Here is a 17177-nt window from a genome sequence, read left to right as displayed (position 1 = left end):
CTGCTCCTCATTTAGGTCTGCCGAGATCGGCACTTTCAAGTCACAGACATTTATAAATCATGTTCATTTTTTTTTCTTTCTGGGGCTGATTACGATTTGGTAAGAAGTATAATGGATTTACGACTATCAGACCTTAGATAATGGGGGGGGATTAGAAAAAGATGCAACAATTGTGTCATAAATTGGGCAATTTTTAAAATTTGCACAATTGATGAATCCAACCACAGTAATACCGTAAGTCTCAAATATTTCCATCCTAACACAATAGAATGACAGGCGATGCATTCAATCTATGCCCCTCTAGTTGAGGAAGAGCTATAAATGCGAGCATGATCTGCCAGAGGTATGGGTAACACTTGACATGTGTGATAATTTTTCTCTTCTAACATGAGGTGCGACTGCTGAATGGGTCACCAAGCCGTCAACCTCACTAAAAAGGGTCCCAGCTAGAGATGAGCGAACCCAAACTGTACAGTTTTGGGTTCATACCGGACAAGTAGTGCTGGACCTGAACAACGAACACGGACCTCTCCTGAAAGTCCGTTTACAGTTCAGAAGACTCGGGAGAGAAAGAGAAGAGGATAGAGAGGAGAGAATGGAATAGAGAGGAGAGAATGGAATAGAGGAGACTAGAGAGAAGAGGATAGAGGAGAGAGAAGAGGATAGAGAGGATAGAAAGAGGGGAGAGCGGAGAAAGAGAGGAGAGAAGAAGAGGATAGAGGAAAGGAGAGAGACAATAGAGATGTTAGAGAGGGAAGAAAGGAGAGAAGAAAGAGGATAGAGGAAGAGAGGGGAGAGAAGAAAGAGGATAGAGGAGGAGAGGAGAAGAGAGAGAGTGTAGAGGAGAGGAAACAGAAAAGAATGGAGGAGGGAAGGAGGATAGAGGAGAGAGACGATAGAGAGGAGAGAGATATCTTTGGGTCCCCAATGATCTCTATGAGGTTCGGGTACAGGTTCAAGTTTGGCTACAGTTCTGGTACCCGAACTTCCTCGGGTCCGTTCATCCCAAGTCCCAGTCTCAAAATACATTTCTTAAATATTGGTTCCAAAAGTGGTTCTTGAACAAGAAGAATTTCATGAATTGGCCACTTTTGTGCCCCAAACCTCTCAGGCTGTGATCCTTAAAATGGCCACCAAAAATTATAGAGAGGTGGTCTTCTGGAAAAAGTTGGAAGGTAACTATATTTTTGTGAGATTTTCCTAAACTATCTACTTATCTCTCTTACTCTACAGAATGGAAGTGTCTGCTGCTCGGTGGATTTAGAATGTCTTCACAATAACTAAAAGTTCTAAACATGGGACTCTCGCACGAGAGAAAGAAAAATCAGAAACGACAGGATGCAGTTCCCATCAATACGATAACTATGTTTCATACAGACAAATTACCAAAAGTTACCACCAAGAGGAAAAAAAATTTTGGCAGTGGCTTGTAGACTTTTCCGTTCCGTTCATTCTTATCGCCCTCACCCTGGGCGGTCCCAGGTTACTGTCATCACAAGGATTCTTGCTCAAAAACTCCAGCAGTTAATGATCTCAATGTTGTGAGTCACAAGCTTTTTGGTTGTCCAATCAGAAAACACCTTTAAAAATTGGTCTCTTGTAAAATTTGGTGTCTTCTACTTCTTCCACCATGACCATCAGTGGTGGAAGATCTAGCCTCCATGAACGTCAACTCCTTGCTCCTGGATTTTGTTTGAGGTCTCTGCCTGGTTGTATTTATGGAAATCTGTATATATGTGCAGTCTAATGGCATAGCTTCTTTATTTAATAGCTTATCTCGTCATCCAGTGTCTCAAAAAATGTAAAAAAAAAAAACTTTACAAAATTTTTAGAGGATTAGGATCTGCTAACTGGACTTCTACTGCAAGATATGACGATGATCGACTTCCTTTGTTACCCTCAATGGAAAATTACAATGACCCCCAAACTGTGTAAACAAGAGCCCATCTTGAAAACTGTAAAAAAAAAAAAAACACAAAAAAAACAACAATCTTTTTGAACTACAATTGCTTTCATCAATTTCGAGGAGTAACCCGGAGGTCAATGGATTGGTGAAAGAAGGAAGGCTATGGACGATGTGTTGTGACACTTTGTTGGATGAGACATTAAAAAAAAAAAAATATTTTCACATAGCGATTATTTTCCGAATGACAAATACTACAGATAATAAAATAAGAAAACATCTACGGAAAAATGGAGAAAAAAAAAATCTTTAAATCAATATTGCTGCCTGGATATTACTATGGAAACTTTTCTTTTTTTTTGTTACATGATTGTTATTGACATTTTTTCACCATGCAAATGATTTGTTAAACATGGCAACAGGAAGCTTTTATGTTATTATTTCAAGTAAGGATTGGGGGAATTAATTTGATTTTTTTTTTCTTTTTTAAACATGTTTTGGTCCAGGCGGTAATGCTGTTTTTTAAAGAATTACATCATAACCGCTCTGAATTTATCTTGTACATGTAAGATATATTTTACCTAAAAGTTTACACTAACACGACACAGGAATTGAATAAAGAACGTAATAAATAAATAAAAACATAAAAAACTAATTTGTTTGTTTTTTAAAAAGAATTTTGGGGGGGACGGGGGTCACATGGTGGGGGCTTCTTTCCTACCGATACTTTTTTTTTATTCTTCAATCACTTGACAAACAAGTGATCGGAATTCAAGGACGAAGTCAAGGATTGGAGAGGGAAATAAGATTTAGGATCAATTTCAGATAATCACTGATTGATAAAAAAAAAAAAAGATTATTCCTATTGCAACATGCCAGAAAGTAAAACTGGATTCTAAAAGCCACATGTTAAAATTATTAGAGCAATAAGACCTGGATCACTCATTTTGCTGCTAAACAGAACTTTTGTCACCAGAGTTCTCTACAAAAATTGTGTTTTATGATGATTTGCACTATTTGCACTGATCATCAATAGAACTTAAAGGATTGAAGGGTCTATTATTTATTATTATTTTTTATTATTATTAAGGGTTTTGCAGCTTTATACTCGGGTGCTAACCGAATGTCTTCGGCGTGCTCGGAAAATTAGTTTTTAGTCCGCGTGACTGCATGCCTTGCAGCTGTTCGACAGCTGCAACACATGCAGGGATTTCCTAACAAACAGGTAATTTCTGTACGTGTTGCAGTTGTCGAACAGCCGTGAGACATGCAGCCGCGGGGACCCCAACATAGTTATTCAAGCACACAGAAGACACTCTGTTAGCACCCGAGCATGCTCAGATAACACCTTATCCAAGTACGCTCAGTCATCACTAACCTACTATTTCACCCATGTAAAACTATACAACAGAAATTGAAATCAGAAAAACAAATGCAGTTTATCAGTCTTTGCTACAGAATTTTACAACTAATAAAAACACAGTTCCATCAGGTGCGGAGCGTAAAGCACGGGAGAGGGACGGAGCGTAAAGCACGGGAGAGGGACGGAGCGTAAAGCACGGGAGAGGGACGGAGCGTAAAGCACGGGAGAGGGATGGAGCGTAAAGCACGGGAGAGGGACGGAGCGTAAGGCACGGGAGAGGGACGGAGCGTAAGGCACGGGAGAGGGACAGAGCGTAAGGCACGGGAGAGGGACGGAGCGTAAGGCACGGGAGAGGGACGGAGCGTAAGGCACGGGAGAGGGACGGAGCGTAAGGCACGGGAGAGGGACGGAGCGTAAGGCACGGGAGAGGGACGGAGCGTAAGGCACGGGAGAGGGACGGAGCGTAAGGCACGGGAGAGGGACGGAGCGTAAAGCACGGGAGAGGGACGGAGCGTAAAGCACGGGAGAGGGACGGAGGATAAGGCATGGGGGGGGGAAGGATGAAGCTGCAGGCCAAGAGTCTCATTTTATAGGAATAGCTTTTCAGATGAGCTTAATCTCCAACAGACAATGCAGCTTAGCCTGAGTCACTGATCACAACTGATAGAGTAAAGCTAATCATTTCCAAGAAGCTGACATGGAAGATGTTAGTAGCAGAGAAGTATTTGCCAAAGGCAGAAACTCCCTTGTAATTTTTCCTTTAGCTTTGCAAAATGACATCCACATCTGTTTTTACACTTAAAGGTTATGTGACAACTTCTGAAGTTATCCCCTAGCCATAGGATTCAGAATCACTCTCTAGATGTTGGGATCCCCAGCAATCCCGAGAACAGGACTCCGGCCAGCCTCCTCCGATTGTAGCAGAGGTCGACACACGCAACGTCACGCCATTCATTCTCTATGATATATATATATATATATATATATATATTTATTATGTGTGTGTTGCAATTCTCAGCTGTTTATAGAGGTGTTACCTGTCATTATAATCCTGCCTCAGATGATAGCGAGACTGCTGGAAAATCTACCTGAAAGGATGAAGTATGGATCTAAAAAATCTCTAGTGATCAATATGAAGAATGCAAACTTACTATTGGCCATAATGTGGATGCAGAGACCCCAATTCCAGCAATGTGTCATTTACTGGGCTTCTTGCACAGTTTTGATAAAATCACAGTTTTATCAGCAGGAGATTTTCACTACAGGACTAGTAAACTGGCTGCCATGTAGTCCTCCATATTCATGAGCCCTGTATAACCCCGCCCTCACCACTGTTTGGCAGATTTCTGCCTATGCACAAGGTACACAGAAAGCTGCTAAACTGTGGTGGAGGCTGGGTTATACTGGGCTCATGAATATGGAGGACTACATGGCAGCCAGTTTACTAGTCCTGTAGTGAAAATCTCCTGCTGATAAAACTGTGATTTTATAAAAACTGCAGCAAGAAGACCAGTAAGTGACACATTGTCAGAATCAGTGTCTGTCTCTATCATGCTGCTCTCATATCAAGTAACAAAAACCTAGTGACAAATTACCTTTACATCATGATAAACAGCTGCTATGACAACTTTTAGCATTTATCATTCTTGTAATTCTAAAAGAAAAATATACATCTTTGTTACCAACATATCAAGGCTTGCAGCCAGAACACCCGAAAGCTGCAGGACCTGGGGTAAATGTTGAGGCTTGGGAAGAAATAATTCTGTTACATTCATCCCCAATAAACCTGACCATCTTATGTCAACATGTAAGCAACGCTGCTCTAAGCAAAAAAAAAAAAAGCTACAGCCGGAACCGTGGATCTCTACGGAATCTACATTGGGGAGTATACTTATTACTGGCGCCAACAACGCAGGGGAATAAAGACATGGCGATGTGGGTGCTGGGGCAATGTGAGCTACAGGTCTGCTGGTTTTTTCTACAGGGTCTAAGAGGTAAAGTTTCTCCTTGTGAAGAAAGAGATGCCAGTGTAAGGACACTTATAGGCCATGCAATGCTCCTCTGGGAAATTAAACATGAGATTGCCTCTTCAGAGAGGAAGAGGGCTAGAACTCTAGCGCCACCTACTGCAAGTAGCAATCCTAAAAGTCAATATTGATCTGTTAACAAGCCTTGTCACATGACTTAGGATAAAATCAAAACCACATACTGTATTTGCAGAGACGTGCTTCAGGATGTATGCCCCTCAGCAGTGCAAAGCAAGAGATCTGATTTGACTAAGATATGCAAGTTACCTTGACAAAGACTTTAATTTCCTAGAGGAGCACTACATGGCCTATAAGTAATGGGAGATGTTATCATACAGCCAAATTAGATCTCTTGCTTTGCGCTGACAAGGGGCAAACGCCCCAAAACACGTGTCTGCAAATAAAGTATCTGGTTTGGCTATTTTCCATAGTCATATAGCAAGGCTCAGTAAAGGGTCGATATTGACTTTTAGGATTGCTACTTCTAGTAGGTGGCACTAAAGTTCTAGTCCTCTTTCTCTATGAATTTGCATGTTTTTTCTGTAAAGTTGGGAAATAAGCAGATACCCGACCCCCAGCACTGATTACCTAGGAGGAAACCCCACTATCTATTTTGTTTAATTTCCAGTGCAATGATCAGGAATCACAATTAAAAAAAATGTCTATTTTTTACAAACATATTGGGGTCAACTCAATAGTAAATTAACAAAATGTTTTTGCACAAACTGGAGGAAACCAAAGAGAAGATGATAGGATTTTCCTATCTACACGGACAGGTAGCCCCAGAGACCCCAATTTATCAGTGCTATGCACTCAGTGTCTGTAGAAGGGAGAAAATGTCTACAAGTGGGGGTCTACCATGCCGGATGGATGCAGACTGTACATTATGAGCTAGCAGGATGGCGACGCAGGCGTCAGCCAAGGACCCCCCAGTGCTACTTTGCAAACCCCCATAGTGCATAATATAGGCAACTAAGACCAAAATCTGAAAAATAGATTTTTACATGTTATCTAACAAGCATCGAGATTGTAATATACCGTGTTTTACATCCCACGAGGGCAACCAATTTACAGAGTGGAAAATAACTATTTACTTTGCAGCCGGTGGTTCAGTCCATTATCACTCCCCACAGACTTATAATACACAAGTAAATCAATAGTTTTCTTCTTGTCACATATTTAAACCCATTTAAGTTCTTGTCTGCTACTTTACGTCAAAGTAAATTTGGTAAAATCATTTTATTTTTCCTTTTCGGAAAGTAGATGCAGGTCTGATAGAACAAATGGATGGCCGCTCCAAAATAGCAGCACGGAATATGGAGATACTTCTGTATAGATCGATGTTATAATTGCAGGTAGAACCTTCACCATGTGGGCTGCCCCTTCAAATGCTAACCAGAGGGGAAAACTATTGATAGTTCTACTGATTAACATGCTAGAAGGTAGGGGTGAGGGTCATATAAATGTGCACAAAAAGAGACATTTCTTGGCCTCCGAGGGGGCATTCCTTATGAGATTGGGGGACCACCTAGTAAACGATGAGTGAAGGGACCAGTGACAACCCTGCTCAGTTCTCACCATCAGTTGGATGGTGGGTTAGGCTCACCTGGTGAGGTGGATCCTCTAAGCCTCAGGTCCAGGTGGGCACACGGACCTCGGGTGTTTGGTGCGGCAAGCAGGAAGGCATGTGGTTAGCGAGGAATTGGCACACTCAAGAATCTCAGGGGCAGCAGGACAGGTGCAGTGGAATACAGCAGGAATGGAAGCAAGTTAAAGCACGGTGCACAAAGAAATTGGTGTACACCAACGTCTAGTCTAGAAATTAAATCCTAAGCCCTTAACAGGGCCTTAAGTAGGATTAGGGAGATTACGCCAATGAGCCACGACGGGCAACCAACAAAACCCAAAGTGGAGCACAACGGAGAGCAGCAGACCGAGGTGAAGGAAGCAGAACCCAGGATACCCAGGACGGGTGTGTAATAGATGTGGTATTCATGTACAGCCCGACATGGAAGTTATTGGAAAATGTGAGGGTTTATAGGAACACACCCTGTCAACTAGGGAGATGGTGACAATAGAGAGAAAGCACAAGGCAGAGAAAAGTTCCTCCCGAATCATAGGATAATGCAAATATATACTATAACATTTACTAAAACAGACATGCCAACAGAATGTATGCTCCCTCTCAATCTGCATAAGTGTTGGGTCACTTCACTAATACCTTCTTTTATTGATCATCTACTAATTTTGAGCAATGGATTGCTTTCTCTTTCATCCAGAACCAAGCTGTATACCCTTAAAGCACAGGAAACCAGTATGACTGAATGTTTACTCACTGGGAGCCATCAAGCTCAATAGTGATATAGTCTCTTTAAAAGGAAATAGACTTTAACAGGGGAGAAGGCTAGTATGAAGCAGTGATCCCACATTTGTGGCAGCTGTCCTTGTATGTGCATCAGTGCCCTTGCAAGCACTTCAGCAGCACTTCCTTCACTCAATCTTTGTTTCTTTTTGCAGCCCCATTTCACAGTCTCCTCTCTTATCAGCAATGGCCCTGCATGCCATCATCTGACAATTTACACAATCTTACCATCTATTCAGTACCCTTGTCACAGTTTCTCACACACAAGGACTTGTCTGTGGCCATCTCATGTGTTTCTCAATTCCACATTAAGACGCTAGTTGTGTGGCAAACCTCGCGGTCAGGAATACGCCCATATTCTCCCCTCTTCTGTGGCTTATTTTTGTCTTCAAATAAATAAGCCTCTAAGCTCCCTTTTTTGGTGGCAACGCTCTTCCTCTCTCTATATTGTTATCTCTCATGTAAGTGTACCAATCCTTTCTACCAAGAAAAGCAATCTCCAGCGTGAAACGTCATAAAAAAAAATCTGGTAACACATTAAAAATCCAGCATCATAATGAGAAAGCATGATGACAAATAGCGTCCCTGGAGGTCTGAAACCGACGCGTTTCGACCATACAGGTCTTACTCATGGATTACTAAAGGGACTGCATAATCAGGTTTAAAGTATATATAAAAGGGACCTTTTGCATATAAACCTGATTATGCAGTCCCTTTAGTAATCCATGAGTAAGGCTGGTCTCACATTTGCGTATGTGTTCGCAGCGTTTGCTCCACATAGATTCGCATGAGTTATGCATACATATCTTTAACATGGTGTACGCAGGGACATGCGTTCGCATGCGTTTTTGGGTGTGCGGCGGTGTCCGGCGAATGCAATATGTTGCATTTTTTGTAGCGTCAAAAATCCTTCAAATATGCGCAGGCATGCGCATGCGGATGAGTGCGTGAAAAAACTCATTACTGTTTATGGAAACGTATGCGTACGCAAGGACTTGCTTACGCATGCGTTCGAAACGCATGTGTTTTTCACAACCATGTCTGGGAAATGACACATGCCCATTGGGTGTGGCTTGTGTCAAGGAATTTCTCCGAACACATGCGCTGAAAAAAATGCAACCGCAGCTGTTTTTTGCCTTCATGCGTAAGCTAATGCGGATAAAAAATGCTGTGTAAGTATGTGTTTTGACATGCATTTGCGCATGCAGACGATACGCTTCGCACACAAACCCTAATGTGAACCTAGCCTAAGACCTGTATGGTCGAAACGCGTCAATTTCAGACCACCAGGGACCCCATTTGTCATCATGCTTTCTCATTATGATTCTGGATTTTTAATGTGTTACCAATAAAGTGTTCAAAGATTTTTTTTTTTTTATGATGTTTCACGCTGGAGATTTCTTTTCCTGTTTTTGCTTCAGACAACTCCCCTGATCGAGGTGGTTCCGTGCATGGAAGGACTGTGGACGTTCCTTGAGATTGGTGAGCTGACTTTGCCCCTCTTTTCCCCTTGTCCTCATTGTACAATCCATTCTCCCAGGAACAGACTATATTAACTGCAATTTAGGCAGTAGCTTCGTATGTGCTCCTCTTTTTTTCCAAACTAGTCCCTTGGGGTGGCAAACTAATTGGCAAGTATTACTCAAACCTTACTTGCAATCATTCTGTGTTGCAAAAATCTACTGCTGAGCGTTCCTCCTCTCCGACTTTGGCCTTGCTGTTAGTCTGCATGTGTTCGCCCCTAGTCTGCATGTGTTCGCCCCTAGTCTGCATGTGTTCGCTCTCTTCTAGAAAGTAAAACAGAATAACCAAGTTCTCTGAATTGTGAGCATGAGCATTCATGCTTATATAACTCCATAAGCCCCATGACTCAACATTCTGCACAAAAGCTCAGTTTGTTAACTCTTTATGCTTCCAACCCTTTCACGTTACATTTCACTCTTGCCAGTCTGAGCATGTTAGACCCGAGGCTCCCACTAAACCTGGATCTCTCAGATAAAACAGATTAATTCACACATTACCAATCTTTTGCAGCACACATGTGGCGCATTACTTTATCACGCATTAACGCATTGCATACCATATCGCATTGCAGACATTAACCACCTATCAGTTTAATTTTTGCATGAGGGTGGGCAGACCCATTTTCAGACCTCATATATTGTATTGCACTTTAGCTCCATCAAGCAAACATGGTCAAGTTGCAATACCGCTCACAACCAGTAAATAGGTGTGGTGCTGTTTGTGGAAGAAAGTAGCCTTCTTTTTTTTTGCAATCCTTGAAAATCTGTTGATCTGAATATTCTTCCAAAATGGAACATTAAACAAGAGAAGAACAGCGATACAAAAGAAGGCTGTGAATATATTCTGCAGAAATTGAGTTTTCCCTCTAAATATCATATGAAATCTCAGAGGCACTGAGAAAACAGATCAAGATTCACCGTCTTTAAGGATTTTTCTTTCAGCATCTTTTATTTATAAGGCGTTTGCCGCAGACATCATCATTGGCTATTATTACACTTATTCAGATGCGGCCTTTCCCGTATTCTCTGCTCTTTTCTTCGTGATGATTATAGGAAAATTTGTTATGAGGTCACTCGTCAGATCAATTTTTAATTTAAAATCTTTCTTTTCGCAGTTTGACTTTACGTTGGCCAAGGTTTACTGCTCCCCGCTGCTATCTGAATTACTCTGAAAATGACTGTTCCTAACACATTCACACCTGACGCGGCCATCTCTACAATCAATCACTGAGCCGGCAAAACGTCCCGTGTGTGCCAGAGCCCGCCAGCACCAGATAACAGCCAACATGACTCACATTATCATTCATTAATGGCTGTAAAGTTGAAGATGGTTACAATATTTAAGGCTTCCGCACATAGAAAAACATTGACACAAGTCCCCCTGGCAGGGTCATTAAGAAACGGGCAAAGTCATCTCGTCTCTGTAGATGACATAAGAAAACCGGAATAAAAAGTAAATTACACGTAGAAAGATACCAGGCTTTTCATTTGGGGGAAAAACTATAAGCCCAAGCACAGCAGAGGTAGGTTTCACAGCAGATAGAAATGAAAAGTTCCATACAACTACTATAATACTGCCCCCATGTACAAGAATATAACTACTATAATACTGCCGCTATGTACAAGAATATAACTGCTATAACACCGCCCCTATATACAAGAATATAACTACTATAATACTGCTCCCTATGTACAAGAATATAACTACTATAATATTGCCCCCTATGTACAAGAATATAACTACTATAATACTACACCAATGTACAAGAATATAACTACTATAATACTGCCCCTTGTGTACAAGAATATAACTACTGTAATACTGCCCCTATATACAAGAATATAACTACTATAATACTGCCCCCTATGTACAAGAATATAACTACTAGAATACTACACCAATGTACAAGAATATAACTACTAGAATACTGCCCCTTGTGTACAAGAATATAACTACTATAATACTGCCCCCTATGTACAAGAATATAACTACTAGAATACTACACCAATGTACAAGAATATAACTACTATAATACCGCCCCTTGTGTACAAGAATATAACTACTATAATACTGCCCCTATATACAAGAATATAGCTACTATAATACTGTCCCCTATGTACAAGAATATAACTACTATATACTAATACTGCCCCTATGTACAAGAATATAACTACTATAATACTGCTCTATGTACAAGAATATAACTACTATAATACTGCCCCTATGTACAAGAATATAACTACTATAATACTGCCCCTATGTACAAGAATATAACTACTATAATACTGTCCCCTATGTACAAGAATATAACTACTATAATACTGCTCTATGTACAAGAATATAACTACTATAATACTGCCCCTATGTACAAGAATATAACTACTATAATACTGCTCCTATGTATAAGAATATAACTACTATAATACTGCCCCCTATGTACTAGAATATAACTACTATAATACTGCCCCTATGTACAAGAATATAACTACTATAATACTGCTCTATGTACAAGAATATAACTACTATAATACTGCCCCTATGTACAAGAATATAACTACTATAATACTGCTCTATGTACAAGAATATAACTACTATAATACTGCTCTATGTACAAGAATATAACTACTATACTACTGCTCTATGTACAAGAATATAACTACTATAATACTGCTCCCATGTACAGGAATATAACTGCTATAATACTGCTCCTATGTACAAGAATATAACTACTATAATACTGCTACTATGTACAAGAATATAACTACTATAATACTGCCCCTATGTACAAGAATATAACTACTATAATACTGCCCCTATGTACAAGAATATAACTACTATAATACTGCTCTATGTACAAGAATATAACTACTATAATACTGCCCCCATGTACAAGAATATAACTACTATAATACTGCTCTATGTACAAGAATATAACTACTATAATACTGCTCTATGTACAAGAATATAACTACTATAATACTGCTCTATGTACAAGAATATAACTACTATAATACTGCTCCCATGTACAGGAATATAACTGCTATAATACTGCTCCTATGTACAAGAATATAACTACTATAATACTGCTCCTATGTACAAGAATATAACTACTATAATACTGCCCCTATGTACAAGAATATAACTACTATAATACTGCCCCTATGTACAAGAATATAACTACTATAATACTGCTCTATGTACAAGAATATAACTACTATAATACTGCCCCTATGTACAAGAATATAACTACTATAATACTGCTCTATGTACAAGAATATAACTACTATAATACTGCCCCCTATGTACAAGAATATAACTACTATAATACTGCCCCTATGTACAAGAATATAACTACTATAATACTGCTCTATGTACAAGAATATAACTACTATAATACTGCCCCCTATGTACAAGAATATAACTACTATAATACTGCTCCCATGTACAGGAATATAACTGCTATAATACAGCCCATGTATAAAAAATTTTGCTGACTCCTCCAGAAATCCAAAAAGTCTTCCTTTTTTGTGTTAGCTTCAGGATGTTTCCCTGAAGAGTTGGCATACAATCTTTAGGCTGTTTTTTAGACTCTTTATTACCACTTTGAAACACTGCTGTATATCTCCTGCTCTCATTACTGCAGAAGGAGCATCACCGTTCAGGGGTGTGGGAAAGTGGAATAACATCACCCCCGAGTGACATCATCTAGCTTTTTCAGAAGCAGATAAGTCTAAGAGACCGATAAATAGAAATGTTACCGACGTTCCAATAAGAGATAAATGGAGCTGACATTTGCTCCTCTGCTGCCTTGTGCCTGTTCCAGTCTTAGATGCTGACAGCCAGCGCCTGCCTTACTTCTCTCTACCCACCATCAATGGGGAGATGTGGAGGAGGGCCCTATCTAGATGGAGTATGTGATGAGCATTGATCTGGAGCAGTCAGTACACGTCTTCACTTAACATTACTCAGATGCACATTCGTCAAATTCACCTGGAACAAAGAAACTTTTCAGCGGCATCATCCATCAGCTTCTTACATTCAGTCAGTGATCAATGTGTCAAAAAGCTGGCAGCACTTCATTATGGCTTGTCTTTACTCAAGTGTCACCGGAGCTGGGAGAGAGATCACAAGGAATAAAGAACAGGACAAGGCTTCTCCTCAAAGAGTAATTAACGTCTATAAGTGGCGATGTTTAACCATGTAGCTGCCAACCTAAGGGCTGACACTTGTGTCCAAAACTTACTCTAGCCAGTTACACGCCAGCCTTCGAGTCACTGTTTGGTAATCATTGATCAACTAACCTCCCCCTGTGGTATCAGAGCTCACCTGTGGCCAACTAGTCTCTAACCGCTTAGTTTATAACCCTTCCACCACTACCTTTATTCATCTACTGTCTCTATTCAGCTTTCCTCCAACACTACAGCGTGGTGTCCAATAGGATGTTATAACCAGATGGCTACTATCCCTTCAGCAGTCATCTGTCATTACTCTGTTGTCAGATATCCAGGGGCTCCTGCACTGTACCTAGCGCTAGGGACACCCTAGCTATCCCTGCTCCCCGGATTACTTCTTATGGTGAAGACGCTGGGGCCACATACCTTCCTGACTTACTAAATCTGCCCTTAATCTGGTTCCTCTCTCGCCCAGAGTAGTGGATATTACTAGTGTATGAAAATACACAAACCAGACTAACAAGGGAATACGTACAGGGATAGAGGAAAATACCTATCACACAAATATGCACAAACAAGAAGTATTCAGCTCACCCCTCTTCACTTCTGATCACACCTCCGACTCACGGAAACACCCTGACCCGGGTGTATAGTGCATGCACAACATAAAGAAGGATTTTTCCAGTGTCTCCAGGAGATAAAATAATTGCTTTATTGAGAATATAAAATCTTCATACCATCAGGTAAAAACGACATAAAGAGGCGTATGGAGGGGAGCAATTTCCTACGCGTTTCACCCTAAGAGGGCTTAATCATGGAATGCATAGGAAATTGCTCCTCTCCATACGCCTCTTTATGTCGTTTTTACCTGATGGTATGAAGATTTTATATTCTCAATAAAGCAATTATTATTTTATCTCCTGGAGACGCTGGAAAAATCCTTCTTTATGTTGTGCTATCACACAAATATGCACTCACAAACAACATAGTGGAAAACCGGAGAGTGAAGAAAGGAAAAGATCAAAATAGGAGAGGATGAAGAAATGCACAGAACTGAATAACCAAGTAACAGTCTTTTCATAAACACTCCAAACACCTCCTCAAATAACCAACTCCTCCTACTCCAGTACCAGGTAGCAAGAAACTAAACACTGGCATCTGTGATAGCCAGAGCAAAGTACGGTATATATGAGGGGAGTGGCCAACACTGAACAGCTGAGACCATCAACACTGGAAAGCTCTAGAAGCCTGCACCGTTTAGTATGATGGTCAGGTGCTTCTAATCAGTTCAGGAGTGCAGAAAATCAGACGCTGCGGTCCTCTGGCTCCTCTCTATTGCGGCAAAACCGTGACATCAACTCTTCTTAAATACGGTCTGATTTAGCCCTCAACCTTTCATCAGTCACTTCTTTTCATCTACTCACTCAGTGAAACACTTTGGCTTATTATTCAGCTAATAATTGTGTAACGCTAACATTTTTTCCAGTTATCAATGCTCAACAACTCTTATGAAAAAGATTAACCAAACCATTTGTCATTATCAATACTCAGCAACAGCAGTCAATCCTCTAACCAGTTGGCGCCAATCCTTCAAGAGTCTCCACTTTCCAAAAAGTTGGCTTCTCGCCTATCTACTGTGCCCGGTTACGCTTTCCATCCATTTGATGTTCAACACTTCAGCTTTCATCCATGCCCATCTGTAACCAAGTTGACCCCAAGTCTGGTATCACCTATCCAATATTAATGGTCTGAGTATGGACTGGCGGCCAGTCTCTTAATAAGCAGCCTCATAAGCATACTGTATATGAGGACTGTTGAGGTCGTATTAAGAGATTAGACAGTCCGTCCATCCTCAAACCATTAATATTGGATGGATGATGTTGGATTTAGGATTGTGTTCAAGTCAAAAGAGCCTCTGATATTTCATACATTATAGTCTGCACTTGGATTGTGAATGTTGGATTTGTGAAGACGGTCTTATCCTTTAGCTTTTGGACAAAACTTGGCGCTCAAGTAAATGTTGTGAGAAGATAATTTGAATGTGTGCAGGGAATCCAGAAATAAAGAAAACGTTTCAGTCATATAATGACCTTCATCAGTGAGGCAGCACATGCGGCTTATCCAGTGTGTTTATTATTGCCTGTATCCTTGTGCACACTGCAATCTGCCTGACTGATGAACGTCATTATATGACCAAAACGTCTTCTTTATTTTTAGATTGCCTACACACAAAATTATCTTCTTACAACATTTACCTGAGTGCCAAGTTTTCTCCAAGATTTATATGGGATAGGATCCTACTTGGGCACCATCCTTTAGCATTAACCTGTGCTAAACAACTGAAGTCAACCCAAGTATTCTTCGACCCTTATTCATCAGCTATATCCAAAAACACTAACCACTCCAACTCTTTATGTGGTATAGGGTGCAATCGGACAGGGGGACCTAAGAGGCAAGGTGACCACTTCTACATCCAAAGCAGCACAGAGAGGGTCACATTATGATGAACTATTGTACTGCAAGGACCTGCATACTGTTATTGCACAGGGGCTTTGTTCTGTCTTTGTCCGCCAATGAGATGGTGGGAACTCCATCTATCATGTGCTTGATATTTGAGGGTTATTTAATTTTTAAATGCGTTTGGTTCAATCTTGAGCCATGGAGACTTGATGGATGAACGAGCTCTAGGAAGATTGCGCAAGTCTAGATAGGTCCACCAGGGTCATCTCCACAGTTACTTTGTATCAAGTCATCGGATTGCTGGTCTTCCTCTTCTCCTTGTTCCTCCCCACCAGGATGTCTTTCTCCAGTGACTGTTCTCTTTGTATTATGTTTCCAAAGTAAGCAAGCTGTAGCTTGGTGAACCTTGCGTCGAGTGACATATCTGGCTTGATTTGATCAACATATTGGCTCCAATATTTAGAGATTGGGAAGGTGTTGCGACTTCCACTAAATACAGTGGGGAAAAAAGTATTTAGTCAGCCACCAATTGTACAAGTTCTCCCGCTTAAAAAGATGAGAGAGGCCTGTAATTGACATCATAGGTAGACCACAACTATGAGAGTCACAATGAGAAAACAAATCCAGAAAATCACCTTCTCTGTTTTGGCAAGATTTATTTTTCAAATTATGGTGGAAAAGAAGTATTTGGTCACCTAAAAACATGCAAGATTTCTGGCTCTCACAGACCTGGAACTTCTTCTGTTAGAGGCTCCTCTGTCCTCCACTCATTACCTGTAGTAATGGCACCTGTTTAGAGCTCCCCCACAGGGCCCTAGGTTACTCGGTACTGGGTCAGTCAGGTTCTTTAACCCCTTCACCCCCAAGGGTGGTTTGCACGTTCATGACCGGGCCAATTTTTACAATTCTGACCACTGTACCTTTATGAGGTCATAACTCTGGAACGCTTCCATGGATCCCGGTGATTCTGACACTGTTTTCTCGTGACATATTGTACTTCATGTTAGTGGTAAAATTTCATTCAAATAACTTGCGTTTATTTGTGAGAAAAACGGAAATTTGGCGAAAATTTTGAAAATTTCGCAATTTTCCAACTTTGAATTTTTATGCCCTTAAATCACAGAGATATGGCACCCAAAAAACTTGATAACTAACATTTCCCACATGTTTACTTCACATCAGCACAATTTTGGAACCAAAATTTTTTTTTGTTAGGAAGTTATAAGGGTTAAAAGTTGACCAGCGATTTCTCATTTTTACAACACCATTTTATTTTTACGGACCACATCACATTTGAAGCCACTTTGAGGGGTCTATATGATAGAAAATACCCAAAAGTGACACCATTCTAAAAACTGCACCCCTT

At 40.5% G+C, this 17177-nt stretch overlaps 1 protein-coding gene across 4 annotated transcripts in view; it reads left to right on the top strand.

The window, feature by feature from the left end:
- NELL1 (neural EGFL like 1) overlaps window positions 1-2558 on the top strand; it is an 860783-nt gene extending 858225 nt beyond the window's left edge. For all 4 annotated transcript variants that reach the window (XM_073578304.1, XM_073578303.1, XM_073578306.1 and 1 more), the window contains one exon: window positions 1234-2558. In XM_073578304.1, coding sequence (XP_073434405.1) covers window positions 1234-1284 — 51 coding nt within the window. In that variant the 3' untranslated portion in view covers window positions 1285-2558. The remainder of the gene's footprint in view (window positions 1-1233) is intronic.
- Window positions 2559-17177: the final 14619 nt, after the last annotated feature.

Source organism: Dendrobates tinctorius, unplaced genomic scaffold, assembly GCF_039654945.1.
Source record: "Dendrobates tinctorius isolate UK_male_01 unplaced genomic scaffold, ASM3965494v1 ptg000059l, whole genome shotgun sequence".
In the NCBI taxonomy this organism is placed as follows: Eukaryota; Metazoa; Chordata; class Amphibia; order Anura; family Dendrobatidae; genus Dendrobates; species Dendrobates tinctorius.
Note: the sequence above shows the minus strand (reverse complement) of the source record. Positions and strands in the feature narration are given on the sequence as shown.